Raw genomic sequence first — 22,165 nt, 5'->3', positions numbered from 1 at the left:
GAACAACTTTATGAATGCGAATTTGGATGTGAGGATGTACTAGAAGAGGAGATCCAAGAGGACGAAGCGTTTGGATTAGAAGAGGACAACTACTATTAGAAACTTTACACTTTCTTTCAATTTTAAAAGAACTTATTATTTGTTTGAGTTTAATTTAATTTTGGAGATTGTAACATTTATTTCAGAATTTTAAGTTTAATTTGAAAATTGTAATAGCTTAATTTAACTACCCTACTTTAGTTGAAGTCTTAATCTATATATTTTAGACATGTGTTTGTGTTTTGTTTCTACTCCAATTTATATCTCCTTGACATAAACGATCTTGTGGACCGTCAATGTCCCTAAACCGCTAGGGTGGTTTTGAGAGCGTTACAACATCCCTGCCCACTTTTTTAATTACAATATTATCAAAAGAACTGTACAAAGACACTATGTCAAAAAGGAGATGAAAGAGTCTCCATGGCCAGTTCGCATATTGATCCTTTTGGAGCCAAAAAGCTAAATTTGCCGAATCAGTCCACACAGTCAAGTGCTTGATGCCTTTTTCTTTCGCTGATCGGATGCCTTGTGCGATTGCTTGTCCTTCTGCTTCATCAGCATTTTCTACAAATCCATAATCAAAAGTGACTAAGAGTGAATCCCTAGTGATATATAGAATAGATGCCCATCCTCCTTCCTTTGAGTCCAACATATGTTAGTTTTCACGGTCAGCTCCCATATGACATTGGTTTTTATGTGAATTAACAAGGTCAGCATTGCACATGGAGCTGGGGCCAGCAGACTCCCATGGCTATAGCAGTAGAGAGAGAGAGAGAGAGAGAGTAAATCATCAGAAAGGAGATCTTATGTACTGTTCACTGTTTGCTGTAGTTGATGTTGTCTTTATCCATTGATTGTTCCAAAGATACCAGAATAGATGACATTGATTCAAATATGACTCTTGAGAGATGGTGTTTTCTCATTTTCTAAATGAGATTTGCAATTCCTTGGTCAGCCATGCAAAAGACAGCATGTTCCTACATTGAATAAGTGCAGTATATGACTTTGAGATTTGAGTCCATATAACGATTGTACACAGCAGTACAACCAAAAGTTACATAACAATATAACAAAGAGCTAAAAAAAAGAAAAATAGGTACAGTAGATTGTAGTTAATGTGCTCTGTGATTCTTTGAAGTTCTCATACCACATCAAAAGTAGGCTTATATATTAACCATTGAGCAGTCCATGTACACATTGTTACTCAATTTTACTCCCTCAAACTTGCCTCAGTGATTGTGAAAGAATTGGTTTGATACACTGTGCAGCCGATGGGTTTCAATTGGTCTGTTCATCTTTTTTTTTCTTTTTCTTCTTCTCCCACCCACCATATTTGGCAAGGAGGGAAATGTTGCCATGCTGATTTTGGAATATGCTTCAGCCAGTCTTAGGAGTAGATGCCCTACTGGAGAGTGAGGCTCCACACATCCCAAGTGCATATAACCTGAAGGTTTGCTCTCTCATAACTCCAAAATGAGTTCAGTTTTATCACAAAAGAATCATTCATCACTTTCAAGCAGTGCTGTGCTCATCAACTACAGGTTTTTTTTATGAACTGTATAATGGCTTGTAAATACAAATAGTTATGATAAACTGGGCAGGTCTTTAGGCTTAACCTGCTTGCTACCTGGTAAGAGCTCCTCAGTCCCATCTCCAATTCAATCTTCAGCCCAATTCTTAAACTGGTATAGTGATCAAAATGTGGTAGGATATAATTATGCAGCTGTCCTAAGATAAACATATGTTGCGATAGGTAAATATACTTTAATCCTTGAATGAAGAATAGCAACAGCCCACTGTAGGAAATCGATGCAAAAAGTTATTCACATGATACAACAAAGATTATGGCCATATTCTTGAGAAACTAAATGCAATCCATAAATGCAACTGATCACTATCACAGATGAATAATATGCAATGGAAACTTTTCCTTTGTTAAAAGGAAACAAACAAGCAAATTGTGCAGAGCCATTTAAGTGCATGAGTTCCTACCAGTGCATACATAGCCTGCCATTTCTTGGGTCTTACATCACATTGTAGTGAAGGTAAAGTCAAACCTCTATAACCATGATCTTTACATGCCAATGAGAAGACATATGCTTAGACACTTGAATCTGTTTCCTGACAACACATTCATACCAAACAAAAGCAACTATTGTATACAGGAACATAAACAAGGGAAAGAACAAAAGGAACCCTATGAAATGGCAATAAAACAATCTAACTTGTCTTTTAACTAGGTGGGCAGTGGTGCTTTAAAACTATCAAACTATTGAATATTCATTTAATAGATCTACTAGAACATTATAGGCTTCTGAAGAAGAAGAGAATTTTCTTGTCTTCCCTTTTTCCATCACAGGGAAGAGGAAGTGGATTGTCATAATCTTTAAGGCATGAAGCTACTTATGCAGAGACAATTGCAAAACAAAACTGTAGCCTCTTTCCTAGCTGGTAGAATTATGTCAACTCAGAGTAGAAACATCATGGCAAATAACACAACTTGTTTATTTCAGTTGGTACCATGACTCGGCAGCCACTCAAAACTTCACAACCAGCAATTGAATTCCCAATTCATCAATCACTTCCAGTACTGGTGATCTCTGTACATTGGAAAGACAATTGGAGCACAGGAATGATACAGTAAGACTACTAGGTCATGAGTTCATAATTTCCAAGGTAGTCAATGGTCCATGAATTACTTGCAACAGTGGTGATCTTATGTTGTGGCACAAACTTGGTTCCATAAGAATAAAATACGAGCTCGTTCTCTGGTGAAATTCAAAATATGAGATAATAATAAGTTATGGGTTTGCCTGTAAATTCATTTAAAACAGGTGTCAGCACTATCTTCTATATTTACCGCACTTGAACTGATCGGTTACAAGAGAGCAGTAATATCTAACAGGTCATGTAAATGAAAAAAGGGAAAGTGATGCTCAGTCTCTCATCCAAAGCATATCTTAGTTTCTTTCCCAAGTTTAATATAAGAATTCTGGTCAGACTAGAGACCCCGAGTACACCACAGGATTGAACTGATAAATAGGGGATTGCCCAAATAATACTATGAACTGTAATCCTAAAACTACTATGGTTTCAATATTAAGAACAAGAAAAATGATGGTGAGTGTGGCAATAATGGAGTTGAATGGTGAAACAGGATTCATATAGCCGACCCCTTTTACTAGGGATAAGGCTTAGATGAGTTGAATTGAGTTGTATTGTGGTAATGTCAGGGCTTCTATTACAAATTATACCTGATACAAACCCCAAGAAGACATAAAATTGCAACACAGACAGAAGGTATTTAAACAAAAGCATTCTTTTCTCAATGCACTAACCAATTAACCTTTAACCATAAGAGTTTGAAGCAGAAATGATGAAAAGAAAAGGCAATAAGTTCAGAATATTGCACTTCACAAGTTTAGTTCCAGGTTACCAAACAAAATTAGAACAGAAAAGGAAATCGAGCTCTAAAGCTGCTGAGCTTGCACAGTTGTTTATTCAGATTGACATAGGAACTTGTAGATTACAAAAGCATGTCCTTCAAGTCTCATTAAAAGATCTACCACATCAGCTTGTATGGATGACGTAAACTTAAATCTTTGACACAATTAGACTATTATAGACTTAAATCTTTGACACAATTAGACTGTCACAGTTTTAAACCAAAATTATTGTGCCTATTGGTTAGAAAAATTCAAATGAGACTACCTGAGTCAATGGAGGCAAGAAGTGTGAGATCAAAGCCCATTACTCACAAGATCACCATCTACGTACAAAAATGTGAACTTTTAGTTTCATATTGCCCTATGGATTAAGTTTTTCCTTCACCCATGGAGAAGGAAGAATTCCTTCACCGACGTGACCCTACGATTGGATTCCCATGTCATCATCATTAACTTCCACCCCCTATTGTAAAGGGTCGAAAATACCCTTCCCCATGCTAATCAAAGGGGCAAATCTCCATTGTGAGGAGATTCACCAAGGGTGAAGAGTGAAGAGAGACTGGATCCCTGCCCTATTTATTACCTTTTAAGGTATGGCATATTTTAGTTACTTGTGGCAACACCTGTCAAACCAAAGCCCATAAAGTAACTGTCCTAAACATAATATGTGAGGAAAACAAAATAACTTATGTGCAAACAAATACAGGGGCATGTTTCTATCATGTGGCCATAACTGCTGAGTGGCAGTTCGACTGCACTCAAATTTAGTGGACATCTTGTCCATGTTTTTTTTTTATGAAAAACATCTTGTCCATGTTATCATCCAATTATTGGCTAGTTTTCGTTCTAATCTGATTTCACCACATGTCAATATAATGCTCTCTGATCGTTTGAAAAGTCAATCATGATACATGGTGGGCCACATAACAAGGAAAATAGCCCTTATATGGTGGCCATATGAGTAAGATAGGACACAAAGATTGACATGTCACCTATCCAGGGGATTCCCCAATTTATCCCATTGTCAGGATGAAAAAATCATCCCTCCACAAGGCAGAAATAGCTTCTGTTCTTTAAACTTTGACAACAAAGTTGGTGGCGGAAACCTTTTCTGACGAATACAAAAGAAATATTTTAGTCTCTTCGGAAAAGAGATCTATGCCACCTCAAGTCCCCACATCCTATCTTCTGGGATCTCCTGAGTCCGAATCGGTGTACATATAATAAAGCAATAAACCAAGTTCATCATTCCCTTCAACTCAATAAAGAGAAGAGAGGGAACAAGCCAGCACAATTCTAATGGTCAAGCATGCACTTACATGTCCACAGGTAACTAGCTTTGTTGCCATCTGCAAAGGAATTAGAAGCATTCAGTAGAACAATAGTTCTCACTGAAGACACCATGCACTTACATGTCCACAGCTGACTAGCTTGGTTTCCGTCTGTAAAGGAATTGGTAGCATCCAGTAGAAGAACAGTTCGCACAGAAGACACCAGTGAAGAGTGCTTTCTCATAACACGATGGAGCTACAGAGGCCTCTACTTCACATGGAAAACCATTCTGCACCATAGGAGAATGTCTCTTGATCTTTATCCTTTCGAATCAAAGGACGGAGGCAAGATAAAGCCATGTAAAAGAGTGAACATCAAAGAGAGTCACTTCTGCCAATAGGTCTGGAGAATGATTGAAATGCAGTGCCATAAAGGAGACAGAATTCCAAAGGAAAACCACTGAAATTGAAGGGGATTTTTCTTTTTTTGGAGGGGCTTATCTATGTGTGGTGGGTGGCACATGATGGGAAATAATGGTGTCAAAGAGGGTTTAAAATTTACTAATTGGAACTTTGAAGAAATGAACTCTGGTTGAAGGCTTTTAGCATCGTGTGTGCTCCAAAGGCCAGAAATTCCATATTTATGCTGTAGAAGCTCAAACAGAATTATATGAAACTTTGATTGGAATGCCAAAATGTTGATGAAAACATTTATTTTTTGAACCTCAATCTGATTCTGTCCAATCACTCAGAAAAATCAACAGATTAAAATGTTCAAGAAAATTGTCAATCATATAGCATTTCTAATGCCGCCAAGTACTTACTTCATTGCCTCTACAATTTAAAACCTCATCAAGATCCTGGTCTCCATCATATCAAGTTTTATTTCTGGGAGCGCTATAAGTTAATATAATAGTATTCAATATTTAAAATGATTAAGTGGACCACATAATCTTGAAATAGGTTCACAATGAAGACCAGGCTCACCATGACCCTGCCTTCGATTCTCCAAATACAAACCATGAACTAGCAAATACGAGAATTCCAGGCAAAAGAGGACAAATTTATCGCAACAGTTTTCCTAGATGAGCATGTCTGGAGAGGTTCTCAAAACGGGCACCCCTAATTTTGCCACAAGTGTAAAAGTAGAGAGTTTTATTGACTTTTAACAAGCTCCAATGTAATTTTTTTCTTTGCAATAGTATATTTTCCCCATATGAAATCTGTGTTTCTAATTGCACAACCCTAAGTCTCCAACATTCCATTGCCCAATAAATGATACTTCATGCTTTATTTAAGTTCCCCTCCTCCACCTTAAACTATTGTTTCCATCTTGCTTTCTTAGAGAATATTATTTCTAATCTTAATTTTGGAAAGGATAGACATAAAAATACTAGTCTAAAGTCCAAGTCTTAGTGCCCAAAATATTCCAAAACAAGCAAGGTTTCATGAAATTGCAGTTTCACGGTTTTAGAGCAGAATTGCCCTTGAACTGTGCTCCAAGAAATCCTGTCTAATGCTCCTAGATGCCCTGGATCATGGTTTTTCTTTATCGTCTCTCACTACTGTACAATTTCTCCCTTTAACTGCTTCATTTTGTGCTTTGTTAAAACCCCTTTCTAGATGCATTAAATGCTACTTTTTCAATTTTCCTTGATTTATGGAAAGAAAGTCCTCTCTCTCTCTCCTGCTTAATTCTGTCACACTTTCTCTTCCTTGATGCCACTTTCTTCCTTTTCCTAAGTTTATTAATTTACACTAGTTGACAACCATATTATATTAAGAGAAAAACAAAAGGAAAATATAATTTAAAAAGAAATTCATTTTAAAAAAAATATTATTTAGGAATGTGTTTTGCATGTATTTAACATGCCTGGGATGTGTATGGCATGTGTTTACATGTGCATGGCATGTACAACATGTATGTTGATGCATATGGATGATGTCGAGATGCATGCATGATGATATGATACATGGCATGTATGCATGGTAATGTAGATGATGTGCATTGGGTTTACATGTATGCACAGATATATGGTATCTGTACATATGGATGCATGGGAATATGGATAGTTGTCACATGACATGGAATGATGAAGTTGCATGTATGTTTGAGATGGGGTGGCATGGTAATGCCTTGGGGCGTAGTGAAGTGGCACACATGGACTCGACACATGGGCAACATAGGCCACTGAGCCATACAACTAGCCTGGGCACCATGGCATGGCATGTGCAAGGCAGCCAGCACACCAAGGCCACGCACCACAATTTTATGGACCTGCCAAGTGGCAACCAAGATTTTCCCAGGTAGCATTGCATTATTCTTGGTGGCACAAGGTATGGCACAAGTGGCCAACAGGGCCAAGGCCTCACAGCCACCTGGCCAGCCCAGATCATGACTCAGAGGGCAAGCATAGGCCCACAGGGTCAATGGCACCATGCCAAGGGAGCAGCAGACAAGGGGCATGGCCCCTGCGTGCTGGGCGTCATGCCCGCAGAGGCCCCCGTGCGCGGGCTGCCATGCTGGGCCAGCATGCCTTGGCTCAAGGCATATGGTTGCAACTTGGTTTGGGTTTTTCGTCGAGCAAGTGTATCTCAAACAAATTTTTGGAGTTAAAGATCGAAGCTCTCGGGAAGTCTCAGGTCTCAGACGTATTTTTTCTATGGAGTTTTTGGTTCCAGAATCATGAGAACCACTGTATTGGCATGGGTGCACAAGATTCCAGATTGAGAAGGTGGAATGACTTTGGCATGAAAGATTCAGGCGCTGGCAATGTGATTGGTGGAGTGTATAAAGGTTCATCTAACCATGCAACACAGAAACCCTGATTAAATCCAGTGAGCCGACTGTACAGTAGAACTTCACGAGATTCTATTTTTTATGCTCTGATAAATCGTGCAAAGATATCCTAGTGCACGGTGCAACATAAATACACGAGTTACTCATTTCATGACTCCCGAATGTATGATGGTGCACGATGTGCATCAGATGTGATTCCATTTGACAGGCCAATCTGTGTCGGTTTCTGCGCCGACGCAAACCCCCAGATCCTGTGGCTAATATCCAACACACCATAATCTGTTTTGATTCGAAGGCTCATAACTAAGCCAACAAAGTACGTGACACATGGACGAGTCACACCGGCCCTTGTGTGATTCCCCATCTCACGATAAATACCCTTAAATATTTCAGAAATGCCCCTGAAACTTTGCAAGGCCATAACTTGGCCATTTAAGTCCAAATTGGGTGGTTCAAGTTGCAGAGTTTCAAGAAAAACATGATGAACCTTCCTGGAGTGCTTGTGAGATCTGAAAAACACCCTATTGTCCAGATTTTGAAGGAGAATATTTATTTACACATTTGGAGCATTGGGATTGCAATCAAGGCACTGTACCTCATCTATTGGATCCTCATGAGCATGTGGAAGATGGGGGTGATGGTTGTGAGCTTTGTTCTTCAAGTGGGTAGTCCACTTAGGTGAACTCTATCAAATTTCTCTTTGTATGTCCTAGGCTATGTTGATTGATGCTATTTGTTCCTAGTTAATCATTGTAGGGGTTGGGAAATTGTTTTTGAATTACTTCTATCATTGTAAGGGAACTTGGAGTGGGTGCTCCCAAGGTGTTCGACAATTTGTCTAGTAGGAGCTAGACCCTCATAATTGGAGCTGTGAGTGGTTGGGGTTGTGGCCCTTAGTCTTTGTATTATTAAGGATGGAAGCAGGTGTACCCTAGACAGTAGGAGCAATCATATTGAGTAGTGTATTGAGCAAGTACGAAACCCCAAAGGGAGTATTGCTCCATGGGTGTAGGCAATTTGCTGAACCACATAAAAACTGTGTTGTGGTTGTGTGCCTTGTATTTGAAGTGAATTTGGTTTTTCAGAGTGGATGGGTCTTTCCTAGTAGGTCTAGCCAATCTTGGTGCAGTGCGGGAAGACACATGAACTGTAGCTTGTAAAATTGGGATTGCCTCAGACAGTGGTGTGTGCTCAGCTTGGGCAATACAATTTTGTTAGTAAGGGTCTACCATTTTAAGCCTACTGATTCAACCCCCCCCCTCTCAGTAGCATAGTTCAAAATCTTGGCAAGATCTCAAAAATCTCGTGAAACTCGACCTGGTCGAGACGAGATTTGATAAAAAATACAAACTACAGTGTCTCGAAAATCTTGGTCGAGATTTCGACCGATATCTCGTGAGTTTCGAAAATCTTGTGAGACCCATATTATAAAAGGCACCTAACTCGACTTCTAGTTTGAAATTTCAATCTCTCTCGATTGAAAGAGTACTGTTTTGGGTTTGGAGAAGGGGAAAAGCTTAGGGCCTGCTTGATAACCTTCTCAGAAACTGTTTTTGGTGGTTTTCCATTCTGAGAAACGAAAAAACACCCTAAAGACTGCTTGATAAACCTGTTCCGTTTTTTTGTGTTTTTTGACTCATAAATTGAAATTTATGGGCCATGGAACACAATTGACGGAACATGTATTTGTTGTTTTTACGTTCCAACTTGTGCCCGACAATTCCAAGAAAGGGGTCCAAACTCCAAACTCTCCAAAGTCCAGAAGTGCTCTACTTTCATCATCCTCAAGCCATTGAAGAGAACCAGCAAGCTCTCTCATCGGAGAAACGGAAATCGTCCTCATCGCTGCGTGTTCACCATCCAGGTACCCTCCTTCCCATATCACTCGCTCATTCTCTCTCTCTCTCTCTCTCTCTCTCTCTCTCCGAGCTGGTCTGATCTTCTTCAACAGAAGACCATAGAAGGTTGCGAGTAATTTGGGCGAAATTTTAGGGTTATATACAAAGAGCAATCCAGAAGACAACAACAGTATCATGTCTTTTGCTGATGCGTATGATGGGTTTCAGAGGTTTAGTGGTGGGAATGCTCGACTGACACTGAACCATCGAACACTAAACCAAAACCAGAGCTTTCATGGTGGAGAGTTCTCGATTGGGTTCCCCTTACAAACTGAGGAGTGTTTAAGTTTGATGGTCAAGAAGGAATGGCAGCATTTGCCCTGAGATGATTATTTGAAGAGGTTGGGGAGTGGGGAGTGGGATTTGGGGATTAGAAGAGAGGCTGTGGATTGGATTAGAAAGGTCGGTTAGAGGGTTTCTCTAAAACGGAGCTGCTGTCCTTTTTTTCTCGTTTTATCTTCACTTTGTCTGATCGAATGGTGGATGCCTACGATCGGTTTTCAGAAATGGGTGCTTTGGTTTTTCCTCAGTTGGATTCGGTAGTAGAGATTTCTGTGAATGGGCTTTAGTTTTTCTTCTTTATGGCCTTTTCTTCTGTTTCGATTCTTTTCTTATTCATCTTTGCTTCTGGTTTTGATTTTGATATTTTACAGTGTATTTCAAGTGTTTCCTAAATTGGGTTTTGTTTTTTTTTTGTTTAAATCTGCTGGTGTTCATGCATCTTATGAAATCGATCCGATGGGTTCTCTTCATGCTTGCTTTGTTGAACTGAGTTTGGGATCTAGTTCCACCAATCACCTTTCATTCTTAACTACAGATTATTTTTCTTATGAAAATATTTATATGTAGCAAATATTTTTATCACAATAGGATTTTGGTGGTTCCTGTTTTCAGATTTACCGTTTTTAGACCGAATTTGATTTGTCCTTTTCATTGATCACTAATGTTATTAATTTGGTCTTAAACAGGTTCGTGCCTATTACAGCTTTGGACCTCTGAGTGCTTATCTATCAATAAATTACTTGGATCGGTTCCTTTCAGCCTATGAACTTCCTGTAAGTTCAGTATTATTAACCTTCAATGTCGATTGTCTCTAATCTTTGTTATTTGTTGTAGATAGGCAAATTCTGGATGATGCAGTTGTTGGCTGTGGCTTGTTTATCTTTGGCAGCCAAAATGGATGAGAAAGAAGTGCCTCTGCCCCTAGATTTACAGGTGAAGAACCATATCGATCTTACATTGTATTATTTGGAGAACCATTTTGCTTAACTGAGAGATTACAGAAATTGTTTTTCTTTTGGAATTGATGGTTTTGGTGACAATTACCAAAAAAAAGATGGTTTTGGTGACATGGGTTTTTAATATGAGATCGGGGATTCCAAACAGGTTTTGGTGGGAATTAAATGCAGGGATTGACTACTTAGATTTTAGACCATCAGAGGTTGCAGCAGCAGTGGCTATATCTGTATACTCAGAAAACAAAACAGTGAACATTGATAAGACTGTATCTTGTTTCTTACAGGTTAAAAAAATAAAGTAGGTGGTGGAGCACACTGGTCACTTTTCATTACATGTTCAAAAAGAGTGTTTATTGCTTTTGCAAATTGCAATTATTTCCATTTTAAGCAATCTGAACAATTTCATTAAGTGGGTCTTTAATGTTTGGTTTTGCAGGAGAGCGTGTTGAAGTGTCTTGAACTAATCCAAGATGTATCATTGATTAGTGGGTCTTTTAAGGTTCCAAGTGCTTCAGCTCCATCAGTTCCCCAGAGCCCAATTGGGGTGCTGGATGCTGCTGCATGCTTGAGCTATAAAACGGATGAAACAGTTAGGTCATGTGCAAATGCTTCTCATACTACAGATGCTAAGAGTAGGAAACTGAGCAGACCATCTGAGGTGGAGTCATGAGGGGTGGTGGGGCTCTCATTTCCGGTGGTGGAGTCATGAGGAATGGCAACATTTGCCCAGTTTTGGTTTGGTTGAATGGGAGTTTTGGTGTGTGAAGTTGCTCTTTAAACTAAATAAAGAAAAAGCAAGGAGAAAACTGAGGAGAAGGGAAAGGGAAGGAAGGTTGAATAATCTTATAAGCTGAGGTGAGGGGGAAACATTTCCAGAACAGGTTTACCAAGCGCTACAAAAGCTGTTTCTCAGCATAGAAACGGAAAAAACTATTTCTGCTGTTTCTCAGCACAGAAACAGCAGAAAGGTTATCAAGCGGGCCCTTTCTTCACTTTTTGGCCACATCCTCACTCTTCGCCTACCCAACCCACCAGCCGTACATGCATCTGTATGGATCTTATGAGAGTGGCTCAATGACTGGTTCTTCACATTACGGTGATCTATACCCTAGGATAGGTTAAATGCTCCCATTTATAGTGCAGCTGAGGACTAGTGGAGGACTATTGTCATTTCTTCTCGAACACTATGACATGGCATTCATATGTCATGCAGACAGAGGACAATTCACGTCGTCTCCATCGGACCATGAGTGGACTTGATCCACCACGTCATAATTCATATCAGTAGGCAGTCACTTGTTGGGAGTTGGGACTTGGGACTTAGGAGACTTATGTATTATTGTTCACTGTACTTGGTACTTGGTATTATTGACTTATTGTTGGGAGTTGGGACTTAGTTATGTATTATTGACTTATTGTTCATTGTTCACAGTAGTAAGTAATGTAGTTTGTAGTAGAAACTTTTAAGTCTTTAACTATTTCTTTTCAAGATTGTGTCCTCATCCATTATTGCATAATTTACTGGTTTTACTTTCAAACAATGTGTAGAATAGGCAATATTAAATTAAAGGTTCGACCTTTACTGCCAACCAAGGGTGCAAATCCAAAACACCCAAATTGGGTGTTTTTTTTTCCAATTTGAACCTTTAAAAATGTTTATTAAGCCTAAAACAAGCTTCCCATAAAGTTTCAGAGCCAACTATGGCCATTTGTCCACCAAAACATAGTTCTGAAACACAAAAAACAAAACAAAAAAATACACTGTCTCGCTGAGATCTCAGAAAACTCGACCTGGTCGAGATGGCTGTTCAAGACGAGTTTTTGAACCATGCTCAGTAGTGAAGCCTGGTTCAATAACCTTCTCCTTTAATAACAAGGTTCGTTTCCACAATTCTCCTCTCTTCATATCGATTTCTAATTTTGATTCTGTTCTTAGCATAAAAATTTATCTTTTTTATTGCTGTTTAAATTCCTATTTCAACTAGGAATTTTCTGAAACTTCAACTCTAACCATTGAATTTTGTTAGAAGATAAGAGAAGAGAATGAGAGCTGAAATGCTTGAGTGAGTTGCGACTCTCCTCAGCCCCTTTACATAGATTTCATTAATTAGGACAGAATTACAAGTATACCCTCCATAGCCAACTATCATAGCTAAGGGAGAAATAGAGAAACAAATAACAAAGGAAAAAACCCAAAGTACCCTTATCGGGTTACATAACTCAACACTCCCCCTCAAGTTGGTGCATATATATCATGCATGCCCAACTTGACTAAACTAGGATGAAACAACTTTCCACTTAGCCCTTTGGTGAAGACATCTGCAAGTTGATCTCCTGACTTCACAAAGGGTATACAGATCTGACCATTTTCTAACTTTTCCTTGATGAAGTGTCTGTCGATCTCCATATTCTTAGTACGATCATGTTGCACTAGATTGTGAGCAATGCTGATTGCCACTTTGTTGTCATAGTACATCATTGGATGATGAACAGAACTACCAATATCCTGGAGTAAACTCTAAAGCCATAATAGTTCACATATGCCCTTGGCCATGGCACAGAATTCTGCTTCAGCACTGGACCTAGCCACCACATTTTGCTTTTTACTTCACCATGTGACAAGGTTACCTCCGACAAAGGTACAATAGCCTGAAGTGGATTTTTTGTCAGGGTTACCACCCCAGTCAGCATCTGTGTAAGCCTCAATGCAGAGATGATCATGTGGAGATAAGAGAATCCCTTTCCCTGGAGCTGACTTCAAGTAGTGAAGAATACGAAGAACAGCAGTCATATGGGTGGAGTAGGGATCATGCATGAACTGACTGACCAAACTAATAGCAAACACAATGTCTGGTCTCGTGTGGGAGAGATAGATCAGTTATCCCACTAACCTTTGATAGCAACCCTTATCAACTGGATCACCATCCTTCTCTTGTAGACGAGTAGTAGCCTCCAGAGGAGTGTCACATGGGTGACATCCTAACAAACCAGTCTCTTAAAGTAAGTCTAGAACATATTTCCTTCGGAAGAGAAAAATGCCTTTAGGAGAACGAGCAACTTCAATCCCAACAAAGTACTTGAGCTGTCCTAGGTCTTTGATCTCAAATTCTCGGCCCAAGAATGTCTTTAGGTGAGAGACTTCCTCTGCATCATTTCCAATCACCACTATATCATCGACATAGACTATGAGAAGAGTAACCTTAACTCCATTCCGCTTGATGAACAAGGTGTGATCAGCATTGCTCTGTTTGTATCCTACAGAGATCATTGGTTTATGGAACCTGCCAAACCAAGCCCGAGGAGATTGTTTCAGCCCATATAATGCCCTCTTTAGTATGCAAACCTTCCCATGAGTCTTGTCGCAAGCAAAACCTGGAGGAACCTCCATATAGACTTCCTCCTCCAATTCTCCATGAAGGAATGCATTTTTCATATCCAATTGCTGCAAATCCCAGCCAAGATTGACAGCATATGATAGTAAAACCCGAACGGTGTTCAACTTTGCCATTGGGGCAAATGTCTCTTGATAATCAATGCCATAGGTCTGGGTAAAGCCCGTGGCCACCAGCCTCGCCTTATATCTGTCCACTGTTCCATCAGGCTTCTGCTTGACAACAAACACCCATTTACAACCTACTATTTTCTTGCCCGAAGGAAGGGCCACCAGCTCCCATGTTTCATTTTTAGATAAGGCCGTCATCTCTTCCAACATTGTTGTCTTCCACTTTGGATCTGCTATTGCCTTCTGCCATTTTCGAGGAATAGAAACAGATGAAAGAGAGGACACAAAAGCATAATAGGAAGGGGACAAAGCATGATATGAAACAAAATTGGTGATAGGATGTTGGGTGCAAGATCTAATGCCTTTACGGGTAGAAATAGGTAAATCAAGAGAGGGATCCTTACCAGGCAACGCAGCGGAATCTGGATCTAGATCAGGTTCTGACGGTTGGAGAAGTGGTACGGCAGTGATGATCTCAACTTGCTCTTCTTGTTTCCGGCTGAAGACTTGATCCACAGGAATTTGGCTCACAGGTCTTCGTTTCCACTAAATAGAAGGCACACCAGAGACTGAAGTTGGAACTCTTGGAGAAGAAGGAGGCTCCCCCTGAATAGGAGCCGGAAGGGTAAAAGAAGACTCCCCCTGAATAGGAGCTAGTAGAAGATCAGGCACATCTTCTGACACTGGATCATGCTCCCCCTGAAGAGGTGGATGAGAATAGTATGCCAAGGATTCATGGAGGACAATGTCCATGGTAACAAATGTACACCAAGAAGGGGGATGATAACATTTGTATCCTTTCTGGGTGGCTAAGTAGCCCAAAAAAATACAACGGATGCTCTGAGGATCAAGCTTACCATGAAGATGATGATTGCAAGCATAGCAAACACAACCAAAGAATTTTGGGGGGACCACAAAGGAGGAGGAACCTTGAAGGAGGTCAACAGGAGTACGCCCATCAAGGACAAGGGTAGGCATACGGTTAATGAGGTAGGCAGCAGTGAGTATAGCATCACTCCAATATTGAGGAGGAACCTGCCGTGCAACCATAATTGCCCGAGCCACTTCCAAAAGATGTCGATTTTTCCTTTCGGCGACTCCATTCTGGCAGAGGGGTATCTACATAGCTGGTTTGATGGATGATGACATTCTTAACCAAATAGGTTTGAAATTGACCTTCAATGTATTCTCTGTCATTGTCGCTCCGCAGAATTTTTAATTTGGCATTGACTTGGGTCTGAATCATACAATGGAATAGCTGGAAACATCGAAAAACCTCACTTTTATGTTGCATCATATACACCCATGTGGTCCGAGTAAAGCAGTCAATGAAGGAAATAAACCATCGATAGCCATAAATGGAAACACAACGGGCAGGGTCCCACACATCAGGATGAACTAAAGCAAAAGGAGAAGTACTTCCTTTATTGATTGGAGAGTAAGTAGAACGAGTCTACTTAGCCAAGACACAGGCTTCACATAAAAACTCATTCTTGTTACAATCTTTAACTAACTAAGGAAACATAAAAGCTAAAGTTCTCAGAGGAGGGTGACCAAGCCGACAATGCTATAGATGGAGATCCGAAGAAGTTACTGAATGTAACAAGTCTGGCCCGTGTCGAGTAGGTAAAGACCACCATGTACCTTACCACTCCCAATCGCGTGGCTTTCTCCAGATCCTATATGGCACAATGAGAAGGAAAGAAGGTTATTTTGTTGTTTAAATCTTTGGTTAGACTACCAATGGAAAGAAGATCAGTAGGAAAGGAAGGAACATGCAAAACAGAATTTAAGGTAATGGTAGGAGAGCAATGAATGGAACCCTTTCCATGAATGGGAGAAAGGGAACCATTCGCTGCCCGAACAGTATCTCTGCCAGAACACGGAGAATAATGATGAAACACATGAGAGGAGCTATTCATGTGGTCAGTGGAACTGAAGTCTATGATCCAAGGACTGGAGACTGTCGGTGCACAATGACTACCGACCGGAATACCTGAAGCAAAGTAAGAACCAGATGAGGCAGCAGATGTCGTGGAAGGTGTAGCGGAAGGTGGCTGGAGCATGCGACGGAGGGCTAGCATCTCATCCTGAGTAAAACCAGTATCAGTAGAGGGGACTGTAGCAGTAGGAGCAGTGGCTTCAGTTAGATTGGCCTTCAGTTTGAGCTTCCCCCGGCCTCATTTCCCCTCAAAATCAGTGGGCTTCCCATGTAACTTCCAACATTGAGCCTTAGTGTAATAGGGCATGTAGCAATGCTCACACTTGACAGGCTCTTTGGAAGCAAAAGTACCACTGTCAGTAGTGGCAACAGGAGCAGGGCTAGCAGTAGTCCGTAGGGCGGACCTAGCAACAGTAGGAGCTTGTAACATCGCAGCCCGACGAGTCTCCTCGTTGTGAATCATGGCAAAGGACTGCTCCAGTGTAGGAAAGGGAGACTGGTTCAACACTTGCATTCTAATAGGGTCATACTCCACATTTAGACCTGCCAAGAAGTCGTACACACGAATACTATCGACGTGTTTACGGTAGGTAGCAACATCAGAAGGTGTAGATGGCTGATAAGTGGAATAATGATCCAATTGTTGCCACAAGCTCTTGAGTGTAGCATAGCATGTGAAGACAAACAACTCCTTCTGAGTGAGCTCATGAGCCTTCTTGCGAATCTCATACACTTCGGCAGCATTCCCGATACGCCCATAATTCTCCTTGGCGGCACTCCAGATCTGATGGGCTGTCTTTAGAAGCATGAGGTTGTCGGACAGATTTGGTTGCATGGATGCCAACAAGTAAGACATGACCATGGCATCATTGCACAGCCACTTCTCTTGCAGAGACCCAGCTGTATGTGGCATGGGAATAGTCCCAAGTATGTGACCAGCCAGTCCGAGACCACTTGAGGTAATTTGTCCCATCAAGCTTGATAGGAGCAGAAAGTGGAAGGAGTTCCGTCCGGGGCTGTCCATCTTGCCCAGAGGTTGCCGAAGAGGCAACGGTGCCAGGCATGATGATTCAAGAAAGAAGCTTCAACAAACAAGGCAGCAACACAAGGATAGCAATATCCCCAAGAAATCTCTAAGGAAATAAGCTAAAATATGGACCAAGTATTCTTGAATGATGATGGAAGAAACCCTCAAAATTTCAGACCAATCGGAGAAAGAGAACTATAAGAGGTAATTCATCGAACACCTGTCGAACACACTTGTATGCTGAAATCGATGGCTGAAAGGGGAAATAGAGAGAACTTGCACAAAAACTTGGAGGATGGGCCTCAAACTTGGATCGAAGACTCCTCTAGTATGTGATAACCACTCCTCAAAAGATCAGCAGCAACAGAGAAGTAGAACCCTATATCGATTGAGTGTCAGGGTTTTGAAAAACCCTTTTGTCTTGGAGAGCTGTAGCTGCTGTTGTAGTGTGAAACAATGGATGATAGGAGCTGTCCAAGGTATGCTAATATGGGTCTTCAAGAAGGGGAGACTCGATCTTCACTCTTTGATAAGATTCGATCTCCAAGGTATGAAGACTCCAAAATCGCAGGAAGGGGGCAGCAGCTATCAATCCAAAGGTATGCTTCTAGAACACTGAATGAATGAGGTAGATGAAGGACAGCACAAGATCAATAGATCACCTCATAACTACTGCCTTTAGTGCAGATGTAGGACCAAGAAGAAGTAGAAGAAGGGGCTGTTAGAGATGGAGAGAAACGATGAAGATGGTGGCTGTTCTAACCCTAGATCAGTTTATGCTCTGATACCATGTTAGAAGATGAGAGAAGAGAATGAGAGCTGAAATGCTTGAGTGAGTTGTGACTCTCCTCAGCGCCTCTATATAGATTTCATTAATTAGGACAGAATTACAAGTATACCCTCCATAGCCAACTATCATAGCTAAGGAGAGAAATAGAGAAACAAATAACAAAGGAAAAAACCCAAAGTACCCTTTCCGGGTTACATAACTCAACAAATTTCAATTCTGCTTTCATGGTTAGTAATTGGTTTCTGTTCTAAAGTAGCTTACGTTTCAAAATTCCATCTTTTAACAGATGATGGGTTTTCCTATTTCAAGTCTGACTTCAGTCAACTTGATTTTCAAGTTCTGTTTTCATTCTCTGGTTTCACATTTCTGGTTATCACTAGAACTGTTATGTTATGCTGAAACTGATTTAAAATTGGATATTTTGAAATCTCCATCAGTTCTCAGATTTGGGGATTCCATCTTAAAGTAAGGAATCTTTAGATCCTACGAATCTGACCATTGGATCAAGCCTGATTTTTTATATTATATTCTCCCATCCAATTAGAGCTTTTGGCCAGAATTTTGGCTAATTCTTATCCCTTGATTCTCTATTATTAAAATTCTTTGGAAATCTGCTTTTATTCCTTGCATGCATTCCTGTTGCAAGCTTATCTCCCGCTGGATCTCACTGGTTCGAGATTAGCAGTGCATCATCATTCTTCTTTTTATCTCCTAAATTCCTAAGAAAATCTTATTATATTTAGCCATGCATCAGTTCACTAAATCAAAAAATACCATAAAATCCATAACTGAACAGATTAACTTCAATGATATGATTTAACATCACAGGTAAGTGATGATATGAGCACAATAGCACTACAAAGCATCGACAGCAATCCAAAGTATGATCAGTACGCACCATATATTTAAACATTGTAGTTAAATGGTAAACACATACTTACTCAAGCAACAAAGAAAATTTGAGTGCACAAATTATTTTCAAGGTGTGAATGGAAGGGATTACATGAACAGGTGAGTCATATACAAGGCAACCTAATTATTTGAACACTGTTGCAGAAACACAAATGAATCGGTCTTTTTTTACTGTAAATATTGACAAATTTCCATATTGTCAAACTGTACATGACTCAATATCACATAATTCCCTGGTATTAGATAGCATGTTAGATGAAATCTTACATGGTGGCACAATCTGAGCAACTTTATGAACCCAGTCACTGGACTTCGACCACACAAGAGTGTTCAGAGAGTGAACTGTTCCATATCTTTTCTGTTTCTCCAAAATCTTACACGGTGGCACAATCTGAGGAGCAATTTTATGAACCCAGTCACTGGACTTCGACCACACAAGAGTGCTCAGAGAGTGAGCTGTTCCATATCTTTTCTGTTTCTCCATGATTTTCCATGCCCAGAAATTTTCTCTTCCTGATCATCACATGGGTTTGCCCTAAAACTCGAACTTGCTTCCTCAGTATCAGAAGAGCCTGGCCTTTCAGTTAGGAATTGTTCCCAGAATACATCATTCACCCGGCCCTGAGTAGCCAAAGGCCCTTTATTATCTGTCGGGGCATCATAAGAAGAAGGCTTGGGTGCATCATCATTACTGGTACCTCTTGTTTTTGAAGCAACTCTAAGATCAGCTTCTTTACCATTGGCGCTAGACCTCAACTCAGGGGAAGTACCAATTTCAGGACTTAACTGGGAAAGTCTAGAGGAATGATGACTATTCTCCATTTGCAATGCAGAAGAAGCAAGCGTTAGATTTAAATGGCAGGAGATGTGACCATCACCTTCTTCAGCAGAAGTCAAACCATGTGGCAAGCATTGGAGCCTTGAGGTATCAATTTCTCTAACTTGTCTTGACAAAGTTGAATCCTTTTTCAATGTAAAAGATGTCCCAGTGTCCGAAAGATCAAATGTTTCAGGAGTAAATGAAAGACCCTCCATCATGACTTGTGCATCTCTTACATCTCCCTCTGAAGTTTTCCTCTGTGGACTCCTCCCATCTTCATTGGAGCTCTGTGCACTTGGATAAACCAAGTTACTATCTGAAACAGCTGGTGACAGCTCAAGGTTCAACTTACTAGAGAAATCTTGGTGGAAAATATGCCCAATATCAGCTTTGGTACTACTAGTATGGTCGTCAACAAGGCTATTATCCGGAACTTCTTGACAGTAATCAAGATTAGGTAACCTTCTCCTCTTATTTATCGCAGACAAGTCCATGAAGGATCCAGCCATTCCAACAAGATGCTCCACGAAAATTGGATTCTCCACAGCCTTTGCTAAGAAGGTCATCATCCTCACCTGTCTCTGTTCCATATCCTGTACCCTTCTCTCCAAATCTTCCAACTGAACCTTCGTCCCAGATCGCTGCTGTCGGAATCTCCAAAGATTGCCCTGAAGAGCAGTCTTCTCTCGTGAAAGCTTCTCAATCTCTTCCTCAAGAGCCGCTCTTTCTGCATCCCCTCCAGAGCCTTGAGGATGACTGTGGCTATGAATAGGCTTCCTGCGGTAAATATTCTTAAGAAGATGCTTCTGATCCTTAGCGAAATCTTCATTGGCAAACTCCCATTTCTCCGGGTCAATCTTCCGGAATCCCTATCAAATAAAGACAAATCACTCATTCTCAATTCAGCACAAATCATTCATTCTGATTCTCGAACTCAATTGCCCACAATAAATAATAACTTCAAAAAACCAAATTTTAGCCTATGCCCATTTGAGCTATAACCGATCCCATCGTCCTACTTCAACTATGAAGCGAAATTACAATAACAAGAATTCGATTAACGAGCAGATCTAGTTCAAACGGCTAAGAAGAGATGTCAATCAAAGTCGCTAAGTCCATCACTTTACATGAACACAAACTCTGTTTAACGAAATTGCCCAATTCTCCTCTCTACTGGAAATGAAGTGGGTTAAGCAGAACCACCCACCTTGAAGAACAAATTTCAGAAGCAATCGACGGTATCTAAACAGAAGGCGATATAAGAGGGAAAAGAAAACAAAAATATAGGACAATTATGTGGAGATCTTACATAGGTGTTGAGCTGCCTGATGAAGCTAGAGAAATTGTTGTGCTTGAAATAAGTGGGGAGGAGACGAGCAGCGAAATCAGGCGGGTTCCAGACGACAAAGCTGTTCTTGTTAGCACTCCACGACACGATTTCGTCGGTGGCCGAGTCATCGACCATCTCGTAGGTCTTCAGAAGAAACGGAGCTGGACCTCCGCTGCCACCACCACCGGTCTGCCCTCCTTCCATCAAATCTAAAATAAACGATGAGCAGATCGTTTTCGTTCCGTTCTCGATGTTTTTCTGCAAATCCGGACCTTGTAGAAAGCTTAATTTGATTCTCAAGTTTCCTGTCTGAAACTGAGTTAGGTAAAGCAAGAGAGAGAGGTCGTTGAGCAACGACGACTTCAACGATGACTTGGGATTCTGGGAGATGAATCCGACACTCGGACGAACGCTGTCAAAAATTTTCCATTTTTGTGTTTTTTGGGCGAAAATTTTCTATTTTGCAGTCTATGCCACGTGTATGATGGAGAGCGAGAGTGAAAATATTCAATCAGCGATGTCGAAGCGTCGAACAGCCTGGCCTGGCCTATTTCCGAATCAAACCATTCTTTCTGGTCCAGTATATATTCGGACCAAATATTGTATGATTGGGGTTCAAAAGTCCAAATGTTTATCTCAGGCCAGGGTTTTAGTAACGGTATCAGTATTCGTATCGGTTTCGATCGATACCAATCCAAATTGGTCCCTATCGTTATGGATTGAACAGATTTACCCTTCTATTCTTTAAAAAATTGAATATTTTTACATTTTTATCCTTGTTCTGTACCGATCTATTGATACGAATCAGTCAATAATCGATATTAGTCTCCACCAATATTAATACAAATCGGCCAATTCCAGCCGATCTAATACCAATCTGGCCGCTCCAATACCAATCCAGTGGACATGCTGGCTGGATTAGTGTACCACCTCACCCTAATCGAACCCATCGAGCGGTTTACTCAGGATCTAAACCAAGCGCTTGCTGGCCCAAACCAAATTGAACCTGTTTGAACACGAGTTCGGGTCCAGATAAGTGTGACTGGGAAATGATATCGCTAATCAGTCTCTAGTGTTGTCCTCTTTCGTTCCTCTCTAGAGATGTCAGTGGGTGGGCCTACTTTACTTTTTTTTTTTCTTTTTTATAAAA

At 40.5% G+C, this 22,165-nt stretch overlaps 1 protein-coding gene and 1 pseudogene across 3 annotated transcripts; one reads left to right on the top strand and one right to left on the bottom strand.

The window, feature by feature from the left end:
- Positions 1-1,405: 1,405 nt before the first annotated feature.
- Positions 1,406-21,365, bottom strand: LOC122659663 (heat stress transcription factor A-5-like). 3 transcript variants are annotated; one of them, XR_006332524.1, is made up of 3 exons: positions 20,995-21,365; positions 19,244-20,554; positions 1,406-1,835 (listed from the first exon to the last, which is right to left on the bottom strand). XR_006332524.1 is itself a non-coding variant. In XM_043854763.1 (2 exons), the coding sequence occupies exons 1-2, from the start codon at positions 21,217-21,219 to the stop codon at positions 19,310-19,312; spliced, it is 1,470 nt and encodes a 489-aa protein (XP_043710698.1). In that variant the 5' UTR covers positions 21,220-21,365; the 3' UTR covers positions 19,237-19,309. The 3 variants fall into 3 exon arrangements, 1 of the variants encoding a protein (XP_043710698.1); XR_006332525.1 differs by lacking the exon at positions 1,406-1,835 and adding an exon at positions 18,899-19,145 and having other exon boundaries at positions 19,257-20,554; XM_043854763.1 differs by lacking the exon at positions 1,406-1,835 and having other exon boundaries at positions 19,237-20,554.
- Positions 9,653-11,362, top strand: LOC122659407 (annotated as a pseudogene).
- Positions 21,366-22,165: the final 800 nt, after the last annotated feature.

This window comes from Telopea speciosissima, chromosome 4 (genome assembly GCF_018873765.1).
Source record: "Telopea speciosissima isolate NSW1024214 ecotype Mountain lineage chromosome 4, Tspe_v1, whole genome shotgun sequence".
NCBI classification, from domain to species: Eukaryota; Viridiplantae; Streptophyta; class Magnoliopsida; order Proteales; family Proteaceae; genus Telopea; species Telopea speciosissima.
The sequence above is the reverse complement of the archived record's forward strand: the minus strand, read 5'-3'. Positions and strand labels throughout refer to the sequence as shown.